The 18,775-nt window shown below is 43.7% G+C and overlaps 1 protein-coding gene across 1 annotated transcript in view; it reads right to left on the bottom strand.

Annotated features, from left to right (window-relative positions):
• Window positions 1-18,775, bottom strand: part of mapk8ip3 (mitogen-activated protein kinase 8 interacting protein 3) — a gene marked incomplete at its 5' end in the record, with an annotated part of 37,807 nt that overhangs the window by 13,508 nt on the left and 5,524 nt on the right. The window contains 15 exons of the mRNA XM_083676657.1: window positions 337-507; window positions 912-968; window positions 1,138-1,289; window positions 1,590-1,644; window positions 2,465-2,617; window positions 2,936-2,993; window positions 7,181-7,198; window positions 8,117-8,128; window positions 8,924-9,042; window positions 9,135-9,237; window positions 9,556-9,778; window positions 10,823-10,970; window positions 13,921-14,012; window positions 15,883-15,953; window positions 16,815-16,935. Coding sequence (XP_083532783.1) covers window positions 337-507; window positions 912-968; window positions 1,138-1,289; window positions 1,590-1,644; window positions 2,465-2,617; window positions 2,936-2,993; window positions 7,181-7,198; window positions 8,117-8,128; window positions 8,924-9,042; window positions 9,135-9,237; window positions 9,556-9,778; window positions 10,823-10,970; window positions 13,921-14,012; window positions 15,883-15,953; window positions 16,815-16,935 — 1,553 coding nt within the window. The remainder of the gene's footprint in view (window positions 1-336; window positions 508-911; window positions 969-1,137; window positions 1,290-1,589; window positions 1,645-2,464; window positions 2,618-2,935; window positions 2,994-7,180; window positions 7,199-8,116; window positions 8,129-8,923; window positions 9,043-9,134; window positions 9,238-9,555; window positions 9,779-10,822; window positions 10,971-13,920; window positions 14,013-15,882; window positions 15,954-16,814; window positions 16,936-18,775) is intronic.

Here is an 18,775-nt window from a genome sequence, read left to right as displayed (position 1 = left end):
TAGAGACAGATAAACAGCCATTGATATTATAGAGGCAGATAACCAGCCATGGAGAATATAGAGGCAGATAACCAGCCATGGAACATATAGAGGCAGATAACCAGCCATGGAGAATATAGATAGTCAAACAGCAAAGCATACACAGCCAGCAAGGAAAGAGAGCAATATAAGAGGTGATTTGCACTACACAATTGCAGCCAGCAACCGTACTTAAACATGTACACCCTTTTCAATTTCATCTTGAGATTTTTGTTCCCTTTAATGGTTAATGAGGTAAGGGATGGAGGGAGGGAGAGGAGAGTGTGGCTGTTAAAAAGAGGTAGCTAGTTTGCTCACTCCTCAGGGAAGAACTCAAGGGCGCGGTTGGAGGTGGAGATCTGGCACATGGTGTGGCTGCGGCGCTGGGGGAAGCCAGCCGGTGAAGGGGACTTGTAGTGGATGTTGACACTGTAGTACGGCCGCTTGACCGGGGGCGGGCTGGCCGAGGAGCTGAAGAGACGGGCGAAGCTGGAGGGGAGGAGCAGAGAGAGGAGACGGACACACGGTCAGAATGCATAGCGGCATGTAACTGTAAGGCAGTAATTGCACTGTACCTGCAAATGCAATTTCCATGTGAATACATGGTTTTAGCCCCATCGTATGAAATCAAGAGGCCCAATCTTTTGCGCCCGTCCTTAGGCCTTCCTTGAGGAAATAGTGCAAGTTCACAAAAGCCAAGTACCCTAACCAATCCCATTGCGCTTGTCACAAGGGCGTTGATCCCCCGTCACAGATCTGCATACAGAAGGTTTCTGCGATAATACAAGGTGGAGTGATCATCTTATCCTTTCCTTCTGCAAGGGGGAGTCACGGATAGGGAGGAGGGATCAGTATGCGTGTAAGAGAATGTTGATGTCGGAATAAAAACTCACAACTGCCAGATGGTGGACTTCTTCTTCTCCGATATCTGAGGACTCTCCCTGGACGCCCTGAGATGAGAGATACACAGGGAATTAGTGAGGGGACAAATTTTCCCCTTGGGGTGCATTCATGCACCCCAAGTGTGCTTTGGTTCACTATCTTACACTATCTTATATCCCCACGAGGGGACACATGTCTCAATTGGCTTCCTCTCTCCTCGCTTTCTTCCTTCCTCACCTGATCATCTCTGTCCACCGTACGGCCTCCTGTAGCTCCATCAGCCTCTCTTTGTACTGGTTCCTCTCCATCAGGACACGGGCCATCTCCACCCGTGTGAAACGCCGCCGCTGCGTCATGGTCACGTCCCCGTCCTGCAGAGGTGACGAGTACTGCCGGGGAGCAGAGAGACAAGTCAGGTCCCACAGAGAAGACAAATTAACTTGAGGTAACACTTTATTTAAAGCCAACAGGTATAATGCAATATCACTGTGAGCCCTAAAGGCCTCTACATGCTTCTGCATCTGCAAGTCACTTGTGCGACTAGTACGCGGTTCGCGTTTCGTGATTCAATTCATGATTATAAAGCTATGCAGCCTCCCTTGACTTGTACCACATACACAATTAATCTACCAACTTATTCCACAATTAAGACTATTGTTTGATGTATAGACGACATTGGTTTTACTCACGTCCTCGCCTTCATCCTTTGAGTCCTGAGACGCTCCAAGAGCCTCAGCTCTTAACCTGTGATGTCAAAGAATCAGTGAAAAATCAATACTGAGACAATGCTGAGAAAAAATGGCAATGTAAGGGCATCAAGACAGTAGAACGAACTGTCTCAGTCACAGGGTTAAAATAGTAAGACTAGTCACTCGCTTAAAATAGTCGTTCGCTTAAAATAAAGATATTGGATAAAGCAAACCACAATCGGAGGATATTCAATGTACAGAGTTAGCCACTAACTGTTATTTGAATCTTCTGATTAACCTCTGACAATTATGTCCCTAGTGAGTGAGCCTTCTTGCCCCTAAAACATCTCTGGTTCAAAGCCTTGATTTGTTTGGAGGTTTGTCCACCAGGTGGTGCTTGTAAGTGAATGGGGCAGGTTTAGAAAGTGCATCCCACATTCTTGCTAAACAGGTATGTGAAAGGTCTAACGCAGAGACGAGTCTACATCCCATGACACTAGTGTAGATCCAGCTAAATATAATTCAAAAATTAATGCCTACGATAAGCGCCATCTATTGTACTTTCCTGATTTTATTCTGTGCGTATCTATTCATTTCCATCAAGCATTTAGATATATCCACACAAGATCCCACATTAGACAACTTTCTGAAAACATCAGAAAATATATGACAAATATTTGTGTGTCTTTTAGAGTATGCAAAACGTCTGCTGTGAGTGTTTGCATGCGGGGCAGCCAGCTAGAGGCTGCTGAAGAGGAACTAATTAATCCAAACTTGAAGTTCTAATTGTCAACAGCGGTCAACAAAACGTTAGAGGAGTGGAAATGTGAGTAGATTTGTTTCTCAGGTGGACTGTCACTACAAGCCCCCTTCACCTCTTGAGCTCCTCCTCCAGTTCTTTAACCCGGATGTCCACTTTGTTCTTGGACTGTCTCACGGCCTCTAGCTCCTCCCTCAACACCTCCTGCTCCCCAGAGAGCTCATCCACTTTGGCGATCAGGTCGTTCTTCACAATGTTCAGAGCGTTTCTGGAGGGGGTAAGGGACAGGATAAGGGGGATACGGTTAGGTGCCATCACTCATCACAGCTAAGAAATCCTGAGCGCATCTCAATGGTCAAAAGCTGCTTCCTCCCCTCACCTCCTTTACCTCATTGTAGCTGAGTGTACTGATGCGTGGAAACAAACTTTTAGTTGGCTTAAGCCATAACGCTTCCACCTCTTGCATTTTGTTTTTCCACGCACACACACACACACACACACACACACACACACACGCACACGCACACGCACACACACACACACACACACACACACACACACTGTCTCTCTCTCAGTTGTCTCTTACTTGGTCTCCAGGAGCTGTTTGTTCTCCGTCAATAGGTTCTCCACCTCCTTGCCCATCCCTGTGAGGGTAAGTCAGTGTTAGCATCACTAACACATGAATAACACGCCCCTCCTACTCCCTAGAAACATTTCACAACTGTCTCTGTGTTGATAAACTGAAAGTTACAGCTAACATTTTTGTAAAGACACTTCAAAAAATTTATTGGCACGCTTAAAACAGATTTTCTTTACACAAGCCAATTCGAATACTTAAGTAACTTGTGACAGGGTATGTCCAATGTCATGTCCTAATTAAGAAACTAAGTCAGGCTTTACTTCTGAGGGCCAGGTTCATTACACGTTTACCAGGGTCGGGGTCAATTCCGTTTAAATTCAGGGGATGAATTGAAATTAAATGTATAAACCCACTTAGTAAAACAAAGGGGATGTTCAATGTATTCATTCCAGATGCAGTTTACACATCTTTTTGAGAAGTTGATGCCCTCCAAAACAAAACTTAGACCTGAAATAGCATATCTTCTGTTAATATCTACTCTTCCTTTTGTTCTCCATATTATTGTTTTTAAAATGTTTTAGAAGTCATCCCCCAGATGAAAAAAAACATCTCTAAACTTTGCACTAGTGTACACGGTAAGCAAATCTGGCCCACAAGTAAATCTAATTGGAGGTCAGGGAAACATAGTGAAAAAGCCAAGCACACAAGCTGAAATAAAATTTAAAAAGCAATATCCCAAAAGAAACAGAGTAATATTAAGATGTGCTAGCCATGACATGCTTAAATAAAAGTGGAATGAATCTCTGATATTAAGTTTCCCTGTCAGGGCAGGGACCATCTCATTTGGGTGGGTCTTCCAACAGAGACATTAATTCCGAAATCACATGAACTATTATCCTTGCACTCTGATCAATTGAATGTTGAGTGAATTGTTGAAGACATTTTTGCATTTCAGCACATTTTAAGAGTGTCTTATCAAAGGGTCTGAATACTTATGTAACTTAGGTATTTCTGTATTCCAATTTTAATCATTATATTGTTTTTATTTCTAAAAACTTGTTTTCGCTCTGTCATTATGAGGTATTGTGTGTGGATTGATGGCAAAACAAATTGATTTAAAAGTGAAGGGGTCTGAATACTTTCTGAAGCCACTGTACATGTAACCACTGTTCCCTGAAGAAGGATAACAATTGTTGTTTGCGCAAGACCGACTGAAGAACCTTTAATCACACCTGAACAGGCCAATGGCAAGCCAGTGACAGGTGGGAGGCACAGTCTGCTGCACCAGAAGCATGAACAGTTGTGTTGCGATGCAGAATGAATAACCCTCCCAGACTGTTTCTGCATGGAACTTCAAATTTATCGGATACTGGTGTTGAACTTGTTGTTTATGTTGTGTTCTGTCAAATCTGAATATCTTCGAATGGGGGGTTTGTCTACAACATCTTATACCTCCAAATATAAACTAGACAGACCGTGTTTCCGTTTATCAGCTTCTTTTTCATACAGGTACTACTATTGTAGGTATGTACTACTATTATTATGTTTCCATGACATTACCATACTATGTTTTTAAGCATCCAAAAAACATTGAAACCTATCATTTCAGGCACTTTGTGGATCAGAGAAAAATGGACTCCAAACATAATTTTACATTGCTGCTACAGCAGCCAGGCAAAACGTCTATGCTTTACAGGTTACATTGACCATAATATAGTCTATCGTCTTTGTATCACGCCCGTCTCACAGACGTTTGATGTAGCAGCCCAGTAAGGCCCCAGCCACACTAGTCTGTTGTATTAGTTAATAGCGGATTGAGAAAATGTTTTTTCTATGGGAGTCATCCATTGACAGACAACGGAGATGACAAGGGTCTGTAAATGTCCATTTATCTTTTTTTTTTTACGGACAGAAATGTTCGGAACAGTTGCACTTTTGCCCTTCAGGCAATTGGAAGCGATCGTGACTCTGTTTATTGTTTAGAATTTCCAAAGATCAAATCGAATAGTGACTTCACAGATATAAGTTTTTTGTCTGTTTTCTGAGTCACTAGTGTGGCCGAGGGCCTAACCCTCGCTGTCATATGCAACAAAACAGACAAAGAGCTGGTCGCACGCATGGACAGCCTAAGTATGTGCCATAAAGATACGCATTGTGCGCACTGGGTACAAGGCAAGACGTCTCAGCTGCTCTAAAGACGCAGATGGAGGAGGCAGGGAAAGGAAAAAGCTCAAAAGCCATAGAACTGTAGTACATACTTATGACCATAGGCACATTAGCAGCAATAGGCCGCATCGTTACCTTAACGTCACCCGAACACAGAAGGGTTGTATGGACAGTGCGTGAAGATCACCAATGTACAAAGCAAGGGACAGGGCAGTCTTGTAGAAGAGGACTCTCAAATCCACAGACTCCGTAGGTTTCGAAGAGGGCCTGACACAGGGCATATAAAACCAGAAGGGAACCATAGGTTTAGATGAAGGCACCAGCGTGCATTACCTTGCACTAATATTTATTTGATGAGGACATGGTGGAGATGCCCTTGCACAGTGCATCTGTCATTATGACATTGCGACAATAGTAGGGGATTTCTCTACAACGAACATAGGCATGATGGGAAGACCTTAAGCACTCGGTTTGGGTGGTGCAAGGTGCCCAGACGACTTCCTAGAGGGATTTTCATAGAGGCCATCAAATCCAACAGTTAAGGACACAGTTAAAAACGGAAGCGGGAGAGACCGTCCTGGAACACTGTTACCCTGCTGGCTGACAGATTGGTCATGAAGTCGAGTTCCACATCCAAAAACAAGACACGTTGGGATGGCACAAGGGAGCTCTTTTTGGGGTTTTAGGGTACTGCTGGCGGTGGGAAACTAGCTTTGCTGTGTGCAACTCTGCTTGTTCCCTCGACTCTGACTCTGTATCCCAAAAGCACGGTTTGAAGATCCATGGTAACACTGCGCATACGCACCCCTGGGGAAGACATGCAGCAGGTCTCTCCGAATTGCTTGTGGACAGACAGGAGGCCACTGGCGAATAGGCCAGTCCGTTGAAACACACTCGGCCACTCTGCGGCACAAAGCGAGGAGGCTGGCAATGGAGTCCATCTAGGGATCAGTCGCCAAATCCGGTCCAGTCAAAGCGGAGAAATGACTAGCATTTAGCTCCTGATCATCATCAGAGAGCACCACGGAGGCATTCAAGTTGGCACCAGAGAGCATCTCAATATGCCAGACTCTGCTTGAACCGGAGTCAGGGAGTAAGAGAGTAGGGGGTCCTGGGACTGTGCAGTCAGTGAGAACTTTGAGCAGAAAATACACACGCCACTGATTTTCCAAATGCAGCACAGATGCATTGGGTTCCTAGTGCCCGCATGGACTACACCGAAACACACAGAACAAGCGACATGAGTATCCAGGGTGGCAGGGTGACAGGGTGGCAAACTAGATTTTCTGGTCAACTTTGACTTGGACATGAATCTTATTCATGGCTTGTTATCTAGGCTAAACAAGGAAACCGAAGAATAGTTAGCATAAGACTCATTTCTACAAGAGAAACTAAAAAAGCTAGCATAAGCCTTTGACTTTGCTAGCCACTCTTCCTATTCCTTAACTAAGCTAAACAAGAACATTGAAGAACGGTTAAGTTGTGATGACGCCCAGCCGGGGAGCATGCTCAACAACGTATTAGAACAGTTAAATCATCTAAATAGTTTTTGCAAAATTAGAGTTTCAGTAGAATAAGCAGCTGTGACAGGTCAGCTCAGTGAAGAGAAAAAGAGTTGAGGAAATGGCGCCTGTGACACGCAAGCAATTTGCCTGTTCAGGCGTGATTAAAGGGTAGTCAGCCTCACAAGAGCCACAATCCCCCCATAACTGTGTTGTATCATGTGAACTGACAAAGGACAAAATATAACTATACATTCCATTACTATGTGTAAGGAAAAGCCAGTTTGCAATGAGAGATTCCCATTTGTCAAGTGTTCCCATACCCTGTTAGTTTTAAATGATTAAGAGAGTTAATGAAAGGAATACAAATCTATATGGAGGTGAAAAACAAACAAAATGAGAAAAAAACAGCTTGTCATAGAAGACTGAAATAAAAACCAACAGGCAAAGGGAGGAAGTGACATCACTGCAGAGGCATAGGAAATGACATTACAGAATGGGGACAGAGAGGATGTGACATCACAAACAGACACAACATGGAGGATGAGCACAGTCATGCTGAATAAGGCTTGAGGGGCCTTACCGAAGAAATCATCACGCACTGGAAGCCAGAAATAGGGTGAGGGAGAGAGAGAGAGGGAGGGAGAGAGAGAAAGAGGGAGGGAGGGAGGGAGGGAGGGGCACCGACAAGAGAGAGAAAGAGAAGCAGGGATGAGGTGAGATTGAAGAGAGAGGAGAGAATGCTGATAAGCATGTGTTAGATACAGAGGCTTAAAGGGGCAATCTGGGATTGGTACATCCATTTTTTGACTTTCAAATTAATGCTACATAACCATTGATTCTTGAAGAATATAACTTAGCTAACCTCATGAGCTTAGTTCAACTGTCCTAACCTAAAATATAAGCTTGTTTTAATCCATTGTTTGTGAACAATGTAATTGTAAATCAAACACTCTTTCACTTGAAAACATGGTTAAAACTATCACTTTGATCTCATGGATGGTCAGTCCTTGCATACATATCTCCGTCTATGAATTTGAGAGTGGTTACATTTCTCCAGCCCCATCCCTCAGCTGTTTACGAAGAAAGGTGGCGGGCGGCTGTTTTGTTGTTGTTTGAATGCCAGATTGAGAACTTGGATCTGTCAGCTAGACAAGAACAGAGAACACTAACGGTGGAGAGAATCAATTACAGAGCCAATCACACGGTTTCACCACAATGTTGACTTGAGCTTTGTTATGTACCCAACCAGACAGGAGGCTTTATCCAAGCAAATGATTGGTACTGTATTGGTGGGTGGTCATGGTTAGAGTTGCTCTAGTACTGTATGTATGCTTTAGAGTAGTTGTTCATACATCAGCAGCAATTCTCCAGAACCAACTTTTCTTTTATAACTAGCTATAGAGATATTATTGTGGCAACACTAAGGTACTCAGTGGTACTTAGGGAAGGGGGAGGTGCCAAAATTAATGCAGTGTGAGTGAGAGGGATACCAACCAATCCGTGTTCAGATACACACCTGAGAACTCCCCTATGGGTGTGTCCAGCAGAAGCATACAGGGGAGAGAGGAAGCAGAGAGAAGGGTCAGGGGTCAATCAGTGAATGAGAGGGCCGGTCAAATCTCGCCTCTAAAGCAAAATAAACAAATTAATAAAGATCCGCTTTTACAGAAATCACACAATTTAATAAATAAACATGGTCCCATCTTCAGAGAGAAATAAATAAATAAACCTTGCCTGCACAGTGAAATGAAGAAATCTAAATTATCCTTGATCATAAAGTGAAATAAACAAATCAAATTAGCCCCATAGTAAAATAAACAAATCCCCCAAAGGAAAAATAGGCAAGTATAGCTTTCCCTATGAAAGTTAACCAATCAAATAACACATCAATGGGCAGGTGGGACTGCAGCCATGGTGCAAGCGTGATTCCCCAGGGAGCTATGCAGTGGAGGATGGGTGTGCTGATCTGCATTCCACAGCGTAGGATATCCTGGCAGAGGTCATGCAAGGTCAAATGTTGGGGCCAGTGCTGCGGTGCTATGACACAGCCTCAAACATGGGCATTTGTGACATTTGTACAAACAAAAACAAAAGCCATCATTGAAATAATCGTTTCCTCCTCTTGAGGTAGATGGGCTGCTATTAATCATTGAAACAGATCAGGGTCTGAATTTGAAAGGCTAATCCATGAATTGGGCATAAACAATGAGATCAGATGGGGTAAGAGGTCATTTGGACCTACGCTGCATTTCCACTACCTCTCAGGTAAGGTCATTTGCATACAGCCCGTCCAGTGAGAGTAAAGGCTCCATTCATGACCTACCTAGAAGCTCCGCCCCTGCATCCACATCTCCGATGATGTCAGACTTGGCATCCTTGATTTCGTGGTAGAGGGAGTCAGTGTTGATGCCAAAGGCCTCATTAACAATACCCTGTGAAGGACTGAAACAGAAATTGCCATGCTACTGTCACTGGCCACCATTTCAACACGTACAGCAGAGCTGAAAAATAACTGTTTTTCCAGGTGGCCTTACCTGTTTCCTCCACCATAGACACGGGGGTCCACACACATATCCAGCTCTGGGGTGGAGTCAATGATCTCCTGGAACTCTGACCACTCATCACTGCTGCCCATACCTGAGTTCATACAGAATACATCACAACCTACCCGTTCCTGAGTACACATTACACTTAAAAATCAGGGCTGTCTCAACTGTCTTTGGTCCTTCAAAGCTTTCAGGTCAATCTTTGCCATTTAAGTGACCTAAGATATTGCACAATGTAGGCCTATATCTATGTTGATACAATTAACAGTGGCAGCTATGCAGTTAACAAGTGTTCATGACCATTGAGCATGTATCATAATGTCTATATAACAATGGAGAGTGCCCATAATAATGGAATAACCACAAAGAATTCACAAACACACAGTGCATTGTGCAGTCGCATGCTCACCGATGCTAACATTCCTGGTTTCCTGGGAAACCTGCACCTCCATGTTCCTGCTGAGGCGCTTGGCGCTCTTCCTGCGATTCCCAGTGTCAAACTCGGAGGCCGGGTGGAAGCCCTCGTTGAGGGGCGTGACGCTGGCTGACGGGACGGAGGAGGTGGGTGTGTTAGACTTGCTTCCCGTGCTGCTGGGCGTGGCGGCCACTGAGTCCGACTCAGAGCCATCCTCCTGGAGGGCGTGGTCAACAGATGAGTGGGGTATGAGAATAGAGGAGGATTAGATGGGCGTCTCCAAGACGTTCTTACTTATTGTGCCCTCACTTAAAGAGAGCTAAACACCTACATGTGCCCTTACTTAAAGAGAGCTAAACACCTACATGTGCCCTTAGAACCTGGGTCAATGGAAAATGGCCAGGGAATGAAGAAAAACATTTCCTTTCATATTTTGCGTTTTAAAACAAATCCCTTCCAGGGTTAACTGGCCCTTGAACACCTGACTGGATAAAGTAAAACTAGGCCTGTCAGTTTACCAATGCAGAGGAAAGGAGGAGAGCTATCAGTTTAGAAGTCAGGCGCTCGCTGGCACTTTTTCACTGTGTATTTTCATTCCATTCAAAGGGATACAATAAATTGAGCACTAAAGGCACATGCTGAGCACCTCACACACAGGAAAGCGTGTAAGTATAGAAGTGTATACTTAAACACGTAGCCTCACACTTACATCTGGAACAGGATGTAAAGGAGGACGCATACAGGATGATGTAAGCTAGTGCTCCATCATCACAGAAAAATAACTTAAAACACATGAAAATAAACTACACTCAAATAAATAATGGGCCCCCGCTTGCTTGCTTGAGTCATTCCTAGACACATTCCATCGGTGTGCTGTATGACTGACATATTCTCTAGCGAATGTGGCTGTTATTCAAAAGATGATTTCACTTACTCAACTGTACTTACTCAATCTGTACTTACTCAATCTGTTGTCATATCTTTTACAGTTCCATGTATCTATTTTTTCGGTTTTTATCCTACCTCACTAATCTCTTCCTGTCTTTTTGTGGGGTTCATTTCATATTCTTGTATGCCTCTTTATTCTTTCATTACTGTTCATATATGATCATTACAAAACAATAACAATAAACCAAACAGCTAAAGTTCCTGGTAGTGACACAAGCAGGCATGAAGTGGGCATCGTGGCTGGATGGACAGACAGACTGTGGCATGTCTAGCTCCTTCCTCTGCTGCGTTGTGCAGAGCGTGTCTGTCACACCTGGTAGCCGGAGCCGTAGTGGGTCTGGCTGAGCTCCCTGACCTGCCAGATGTCCGTCCCAGGCATCATCCTAACCCCCCCGAGACCCCCACGTACCATCCCATCACCACTCGCGAACAGGCTCAACGACGGGGGCCGTTCTGCTTTGCTGCTGACCAGAGAGAGAGAGAGAGAGAGAGAGAGAGAGAGAGACAGATAGACAGAGAAGTGGAGAGAAAAAGAGAATGACAAGAGAGAAAGAATGTGTGTATGTGTGTGTGTGGGGGGGGGGGGGGGGGGGGGGCACTCTGGAGGCATGCAGGAGAGACAAAGACAGAGCCAGAAACAGGCAGGTTGGCTAGGAGAAACAGACAGACAGACAGACAGACAGACAGACAGACAGACAGACAGACAGATGGGTGGACAGACAGACAGACAGATAGATGGGTGGACAGACAGCCAAGCCACAAGCAGAGGGTAAAAAGGAGAAGGTAGAGACAGGAGTACTGGAAAGTATTTTGAACACTGTGTACTAGGATTGTTTTACATCTTGAATGTGTTTATACTGATGATAAGGAGACATGCGCTGTCATGAGTGCTCACAGCAAGTTTTCTCATGCATAATGAATTGTATTATAAATACATTCATAATGCATAATAAGGCTCACAGACAGTGTTGAAGTGCCAATATTTCCTCTCCAAGCCAACTCTGTGCCATTCCATTTTGGGACAAATTGGGGTTTGCTGACAAAACTAGATTCAACGGCTTGTTGGCCAGCAAAACTAGAGGAATGGGGCAAAGGCAGAGAGGATTATGGGGGGGGATGTTACCTTTTCCTCCATGTGTGGCGTTGACTGTACACACGGTGACAGAGCCAGACAACCAGAGAGACAGACAGACAGACGCAGGTTAAAGAGATGCCATGGTGCGCAGTACACGCCACAACGTGCTACAACACAAGCAACAACAGCACAGGCTAAAACAGTAACATAGAAATGTATGAATCCAAGGCACACACTACTAAATACCTCGCATCACACAGTGACCTCACAGTGACCTCACAGTGATCACAGATTACAACACACAGTGGTAATATCCTAACACATATTAAACAGAACTGAAGAACATGCAAGAAAAACAAAGGAGATGTATTAACATGTGAATTACCCAATATACAATGACAACATTTATGATAGTGAGCTACATACAACAAGCGATAAAAGACTCATGGTAGATACTGCACAACTGGTCTTTTGGTCACCTCTACAGTAAGACTAATACGGTTTAGCACTCAACACTCAACCCTAGCACACTAAAACACTACGCACAGAACAGTCACATTAAAACACTATTATATTAGTCCAGAGCACTACACCACTGCACATTTTAAAGGGGCGATCTAGAATTCAAAGAACAACTAAGCGATCTCCCTACCACTTTTTTGGGTAAACATGGATGGGGTTGGAGAAATGCAGCTCCTCTCAAATTCAGAGATCAACATGAACATTTTAACCATGCTTTGAACCTATACTTAAACACACACAATGGTGTGATATATCATGGATTGGATGTCCTGATCCTGAAAACTTAATTCAGAGACTTCGGACCCATGCCATTGTTATGAAATGGGTGGGGGAAGGTGAAACGTCCAGAAAAAATGTCAGTTTTGCACACAGGCGTCTCTGTCACAGCCATCTTCTTATGTCCTACATAGGCTACTTTTCTATCCAGTCTCGATCCCACTGAAAGACCTCCAAATGGGTGAAAATGGCAATCTGAATTTTTCAGGTAAATCGACACTCTAATGAATATGCAGGTCTGTGGGTGGCAATGAGCACGCATCGGTGGAACAATCGTGAACAGCCACAGAGAAGCTCCCACAGCGTTGACGTAGAGTTGAATTAATAAACCTTTACCTTCCCCCCTCTGCAATTTAGCATTGTTAGAATTTCAAATTACAAATAGACCGCCAACATACCACCAAGTCATTAGAACATTGATTTCCCCCAAGCACAAATCTGTCTATCCTCACTGATGATAATGCCATGGAAAAATCGTGAAGCGTGAAAAAAACATTGCCCCAAACAGGACCGAATAGCAAGGCAGGAAGGATTGTTTTATACAGTCCAGACCTGGAAGTGTCTCACTAATAGGCTACTATTTAAGAGGACCTAGAGAGATAAGAGCACAGATACCCTTCTCCCAACTTCGGCCATGCCCCACAACAAAATTCTGTAACACATGCACAATACCCCAAACCCCAAAACAAAACAAAATAATTCTCAGAAAATCGAGCCAACCTAAACATAATTCATCAAAGTATTGGAGGAGAAGGACCAGGAGAACGATAAGCATGCATTAACAAACACTGACCGGACTTCTCTACAATCAACAACTGATAACGACACCTACAATGACCGCAAAATGAATGCTTAGGATGATTGTGTATATAACCATCATCATCATTGTCGAGCACATGAACCTGTTGAGACTGCAATGTGCACAGTTCAAATGATCAGAGGGGGCTATCATGTGTGGGGGGTAGCCTTACATAGGCCTATTGCATGCTCATTTGTATTATCTCCCCTTCCAATATTACCATGGATTGAAGAAGTGGAATTTGAAAAACTTTCAGGATCTTTTTAGTTTGTGTGTAAAGGCTCTCTGTGAAGTAGGTATGCATATGTTCCTGTAATCTGTACAGTATGAAAAAAAAATCTGTTTGATTTTATACCCTATCAAAGACATGCACGGTTGCATGATTTCATGAGCAATAGCACAGAGCAGAGGCAATCGATGTGTGCAACATTGGTCATTCGATAATTCGGTAAATAAATAAAGTGTACAGAATTTCATAATGTGAGAATATACACTAGGATGTACCGGTGGTATGAGGGATTATCCCCAACAACTACTTGTCCCCTTGCCAACCCTCTGAACACTTTTGGTGCACTATTGGCGCAAAGATTGTGTTGGTCAGGGTAGACAGACTTTGCGGTGACACCATATTACCAAAACAGTCTTTGCACACACACACACACACGCACACACGCACGCACACACGCACACACACACACACACACACTGTGTTAAACATAAAACAATGTGAACTACTCACGTTCGTCCGCAACCCGGGCCTTCTGATTGGCTGTTGCTCCCTGCCTGTTGCATCTTGGATCTCTCAATGTGCTCCACATATGTTTGAATCATCTGAGAGGAAGAAGGTGAGAGAGGAGGAGGACAGAGGAGAGAGAGGAGGAGGTACAGGGGTACACAGAGCAGATTAGGGAGGAAGAGGTAGAAAGAGAAATGTGGAGAGAGAAAGAGAAGTTAGAAAGAGAGAGGGACAGAGATAGAGAGGAAGAAAAAGGTAAAAAGAGGAAATACGGGGGAGGAAAGGGTAGAGGGAGGGATGAAATCGAGCGGAAAAAGATGGGGAAAAATGTGTGAGAAAGACATAAGGAAGAGAGAGAGAGGTACAGCCGTGGGAGAGGAGTAGAGGATCAAAGGAAGAGCAGAGATGAAGAGCGAGGAGGAGAGGATGAAGAGAGGGGATAAGAGAGAGAATGTCAGTATCAGAGCATTGGAAGGGGGCTAAAGAGTTTTTGGGTTCACTCCTAGAACCATTTCCACACAAATAACTATCTCTGGTTCTTGGTACATCAGAGAGGGTTCTTTACTACTGTGAAGGTTCTGAAGAACCATAATCCCCCTCTTTCAGGGCACTTTGAGGCCCTTTTTGCTGCTCCATAGAACCCTGTCAAGATGAACCAAGGGTTCTTTGATTTGTCCCTGTAGAGGTACCCTTTTTGGTGCTACAGTACATAGAACCCTCTCATTGAGAGCCCTCTACAAGGGGTTCTAGGTACAGTAGAACCATTTGTAGAGGGTTCTGTGTAGATCATTGGGACAACCCTACCCTTAAAGGACAGGTTCTGACTTTTTTTTTTTTTTTTTTTTTTAATCTCCATTTTCACTTATATGGCACATGCTGGTTACAGACAGTCTCTTATACTTCATTGGCTTGGTATTGAGAAACTTACCCCACCGGAGACTCCCCTCAGAAGCTTATAATGGAAGAGAATGGGGCAGCAGTGACAACGAGAACAACGGTTTCAAACCCGCACAAAAACTTCCTTTTAAAAATGCCAAAGCTACTGATGTTGCGTCTATGTCATCTATGAAGCTGTGCATGCATATATTGCCAGATAATTCTTGCAAAGTAACAGTTAAATCGTATTTTTCTACTTTGATTGAAAGCCAGATGTTGCGGCTCTCGTGAATCCCAAGAATTCCAGTTAGACTTTTCCAGAACTAAAACATTAAATAATGTCAATATCAATATTAATATTAATGTCAATAATGCTTAGAATTGCGAAAATAATGTATATGTGTAATATCTGGAGACATAAAATTGACACACCATAGGAGCTTTGGAGTCTTTAAAAGGATATTGTTGTGCTTTTTAGAGTAGGAAGTTACTTGCACCATTTGCTTCCACTATAGAGTTGAGCTCGCGGGTGGGAGATACAGTATATCTCAAAACTAATGTACTGTACGTTAGTGAACCCTCCCTTTTACCCTAACCCTTACCTAAACCATAACCCTAACCTTAACCCTTACTTAACCCTAACTTTAAACCATACCTTAACCTTAACCCTTACCTAAACTATAACCCTTACCTAATCCTAACCTTAACCATACCCCTTACCTAACCCTAACCTTAACCCATACCTTGACCATAACCCTTACCTAAACCTCAACCCATACCTAAACCATAACCCTAACCGTAACCCATACCTTAACCATTTTAAACATTGACCCTCACTCCTGGTCCTAGAGAGCAACAGTGCTGCAGACCTTTGTCCCAGCTTAGCAGTGACAAAGACACTCACACCTGATTCAGTTAATCAGTTAATTGATTGATTAATCAGGTGTGATAGCACTAGGCTGGGACAAAAACCTGGACCCAATTTCCAGGACCAGGATTGAGTATCACCGGTTTTAAATCTCAACTTCAATACGGTGACTTCAGAGTCGGGACGTCACAAGGATCCCAATGAGACTTTTACGTTCCTACCTCCGTGTGGCGCTGGTGCAGGGCGTTGTACTCCTTCTTCATGTCTGACTCACGCTCCTCCAGACGAGTGACTGGAACACAACAACCAACCAGAGTCAGACATCTATTGCAACAGTACAGAGGCTATACACTACTACAGAGGCTATACACTACTACAGAGGCCATACACTACTACAGAGGCTATACACTACTACAGAGGCTATACACTACTACAGAGGCCATACACTACTACAGAGGCTATACACTACTACAGAGGCTATACACTACTACAGAGGCTATACACTACTACAGAGGCCATACACTACTACAGAGGCTATACACTACTACAGAGGCCATACACTACTACAGAGGCTATACACTACTACAGAGGCTATACACTACTACAGAGGCTATACACTACTGTGTATGCTAAACCGTTTGTAATCAGCAACGCTACAAGACACACTAACTTTGTCTTTGGCTATGTAAAGTGCAGGCTAAGCAGTTTGTAAGGCACAGTCGTTGTGCGCTGCGCCGTGTCGAAACCTAATTGGAGACCCTCAAGCAGAACCTTTCGTTCTTGCAAATCTCTCACAGAGTTGAGAACTTAGCTTGGATGAAAGTGTACAATCACTGAATGCAAAGTTGGTATCGGCTATTGTATAATTTAGGGTCTATAAGGCATGTTAAAAACTCAAAAACATTTAGTAGGGTCAGTTTCAACTCGCTTCCTGTTACCATGGTGAAGTTGTGTTTTGGTGCTATCTAAGATATCTTAGATATTCTATCTGTATATATATTTATTTTTGTTTGTTATTTCATATTTTCTCATATTTTTGTGTTCATCTCAACCTTGTAAAACATGTTTTGTTAAGGGATTTGTTTGAAACATTAAGTATTTACATTTTGTTTAAACGTTTACACCCTAATGGTACACTGTATTGTCCACTCACGTTGGTCTGAGTAGTTCTTGGTCTTGAGCTCCAGCTGTTTTCCCTGCAGCTCCAGGCTCTCCACGTGAGTCTGCAGGTCCTTCTTCTCCGCTTCCAATGCATCCTCAAATTCAATGAATTTCTGAGGGAGGAGCACAGACCACACACACAATCAAAACATCATCTCATCACCAATGATATACAGAATGTATATATATATGGAAAAAGGTCATGTGGACATATTAGAGAAATAATAACATGTACCAGAGTGATGGCAAGAGTAAAGTGTGGAGAGAAAAAGGGACTGCCCAATATCCACAGCATTCCACCTCATCTGTGAAATATGGTGGCGGGGGTGTTATGGCTTGGGCATGTATGGCTTCCACTGGAACTGGCTCACTTGTCCTCATTACTAATGTAACTGCTTACGGCAGCAGCAGGATGAATTCTGAAGTGTACAAAAACTGCCATAGCAACTTGGGAGTTTTTCAGGACCAAAAAGTGGAAAGCTGTTGACTGGCCAAGTCAATCTCCAGATTTAAATCCTATTAAAAATGCAAAATGTCCTCAAAACAAACAACAACTGAAGATGATTGCAGTACAAGCCTGGCAGAGCATCACCAGAGAAGATACCCAGCCTCTGGTGGGGTCAATGGGTCGTAGACTTCAGGCAGTTTTTGCATGCAGAGGATCGTCGACCAAATACTAAACATGAGTGCTTCATTTAGAAATTTGATAAATCTGCCCCATCATCACTTTTGGGTACCCTGAAATAGGGGGACAATGCATAAAAAGTGTTGTAATTTCTGAATGGTGAGACCAATATGTACAGAAATACCATTTAATAAAAGCTGAGAAAGGAAAACATGCTTCACTCTCGCATTACTCACGCAGGGCACTGTATATATCTACAGTGCCCTGTGTTAGTAATGGGGCAGTGAAGCATTTTTTCTTCTTTTGGCTCTATACTTTTTGGCTTTGCTCTATATATGTTATCTCTGGGGGATATCATGCGATCTAGATGCATTTGAACCAACTTGAAGCTAATCCACTTGAATGGGTGGTGTAAGTGAGTCCGTGTGGAAGAGATGGACATGCTTATATAATGCCTCTCATACCAGAAGTTATAGCCTGCAACATTTACCCTTTCATAAAGCCACTGGGTGGATGGGTAGAATGGAGCACTGGTTTTGGTCAAGGAGTCACTGGGAGAGAGATATGTTGCATCAATATCTATCCTGTCAGCTACAGCCAGTTCCCCTGCACTCAGGCAAGGCAGAAATTGAGCTGCCTGCCACACAAGGCCTGTGCACGGGTTTTAAAGCCCTGCACAATGGAGTCTTTTTCCCTCCCGAACTGCAGGGCTGCAGTCTTAATACTGTAATCCTCAGACTGCAGAAAGGCCAGGAAGCAAGATACATGCGCTTTACTGGCACATAGGGACGGAGAACCTCCCACATGACGAACACGCCTCATATCCCGGACGAAGTTGAAAGTCGTCCGTCCCAAAACATTTCAAATCACACAGTCATAAAGGCAAGTTGAGGTATCTTCCTCATCAGAAGTATTTGGTGAGAAATAGCTGCAACTCGAGAGCTTATAGCGTTCACATACAAGCCTCTCTCCAGTGCTTGGTGATCTCTGCCCCCCAAAACAGTGATCCCCTCGTCAGGTGTGATGAAGAGACAGGTCCCACTAGATAGCAACCCTGAGGGGGTCTTTCCCTACGAGATCAAATGTATCACAACTGAGGCTTAGGCTATCTATCCACAACCTTTCACTCACAATGTCACCATCACTTTCCATGGGGAAAGAGACAGAATCAGCCGCACTCTCGTCACTCTCGTAGCACTGCTGGGCTGCCTCATCCAAGATGAGCAAACGAGGACACTTCAGAGCAGACATTTTCGTGACTGCAGTGTCTGAGAAAAACTACAAAATGGCTAACGACAACATGAACAGGTTCCGATTTTATAGTGACA

The sequence above is a fragment of the Argentina silus genome, assembly GCF_951799395.1.
Source record: "Argentina silus genome assembly, chromosome: 9".
NCBI classification, from domain to species: Eukaryota; Metazoa; Chordata; class Actinopteri; order Argentiniformes; family Argentinidae; genus Argentina; species Argentina silus.
Note: the sequence above shows the minus strand (reverse complement) of the source record. Positions and strands in the feature narration are given on the sequence as shown.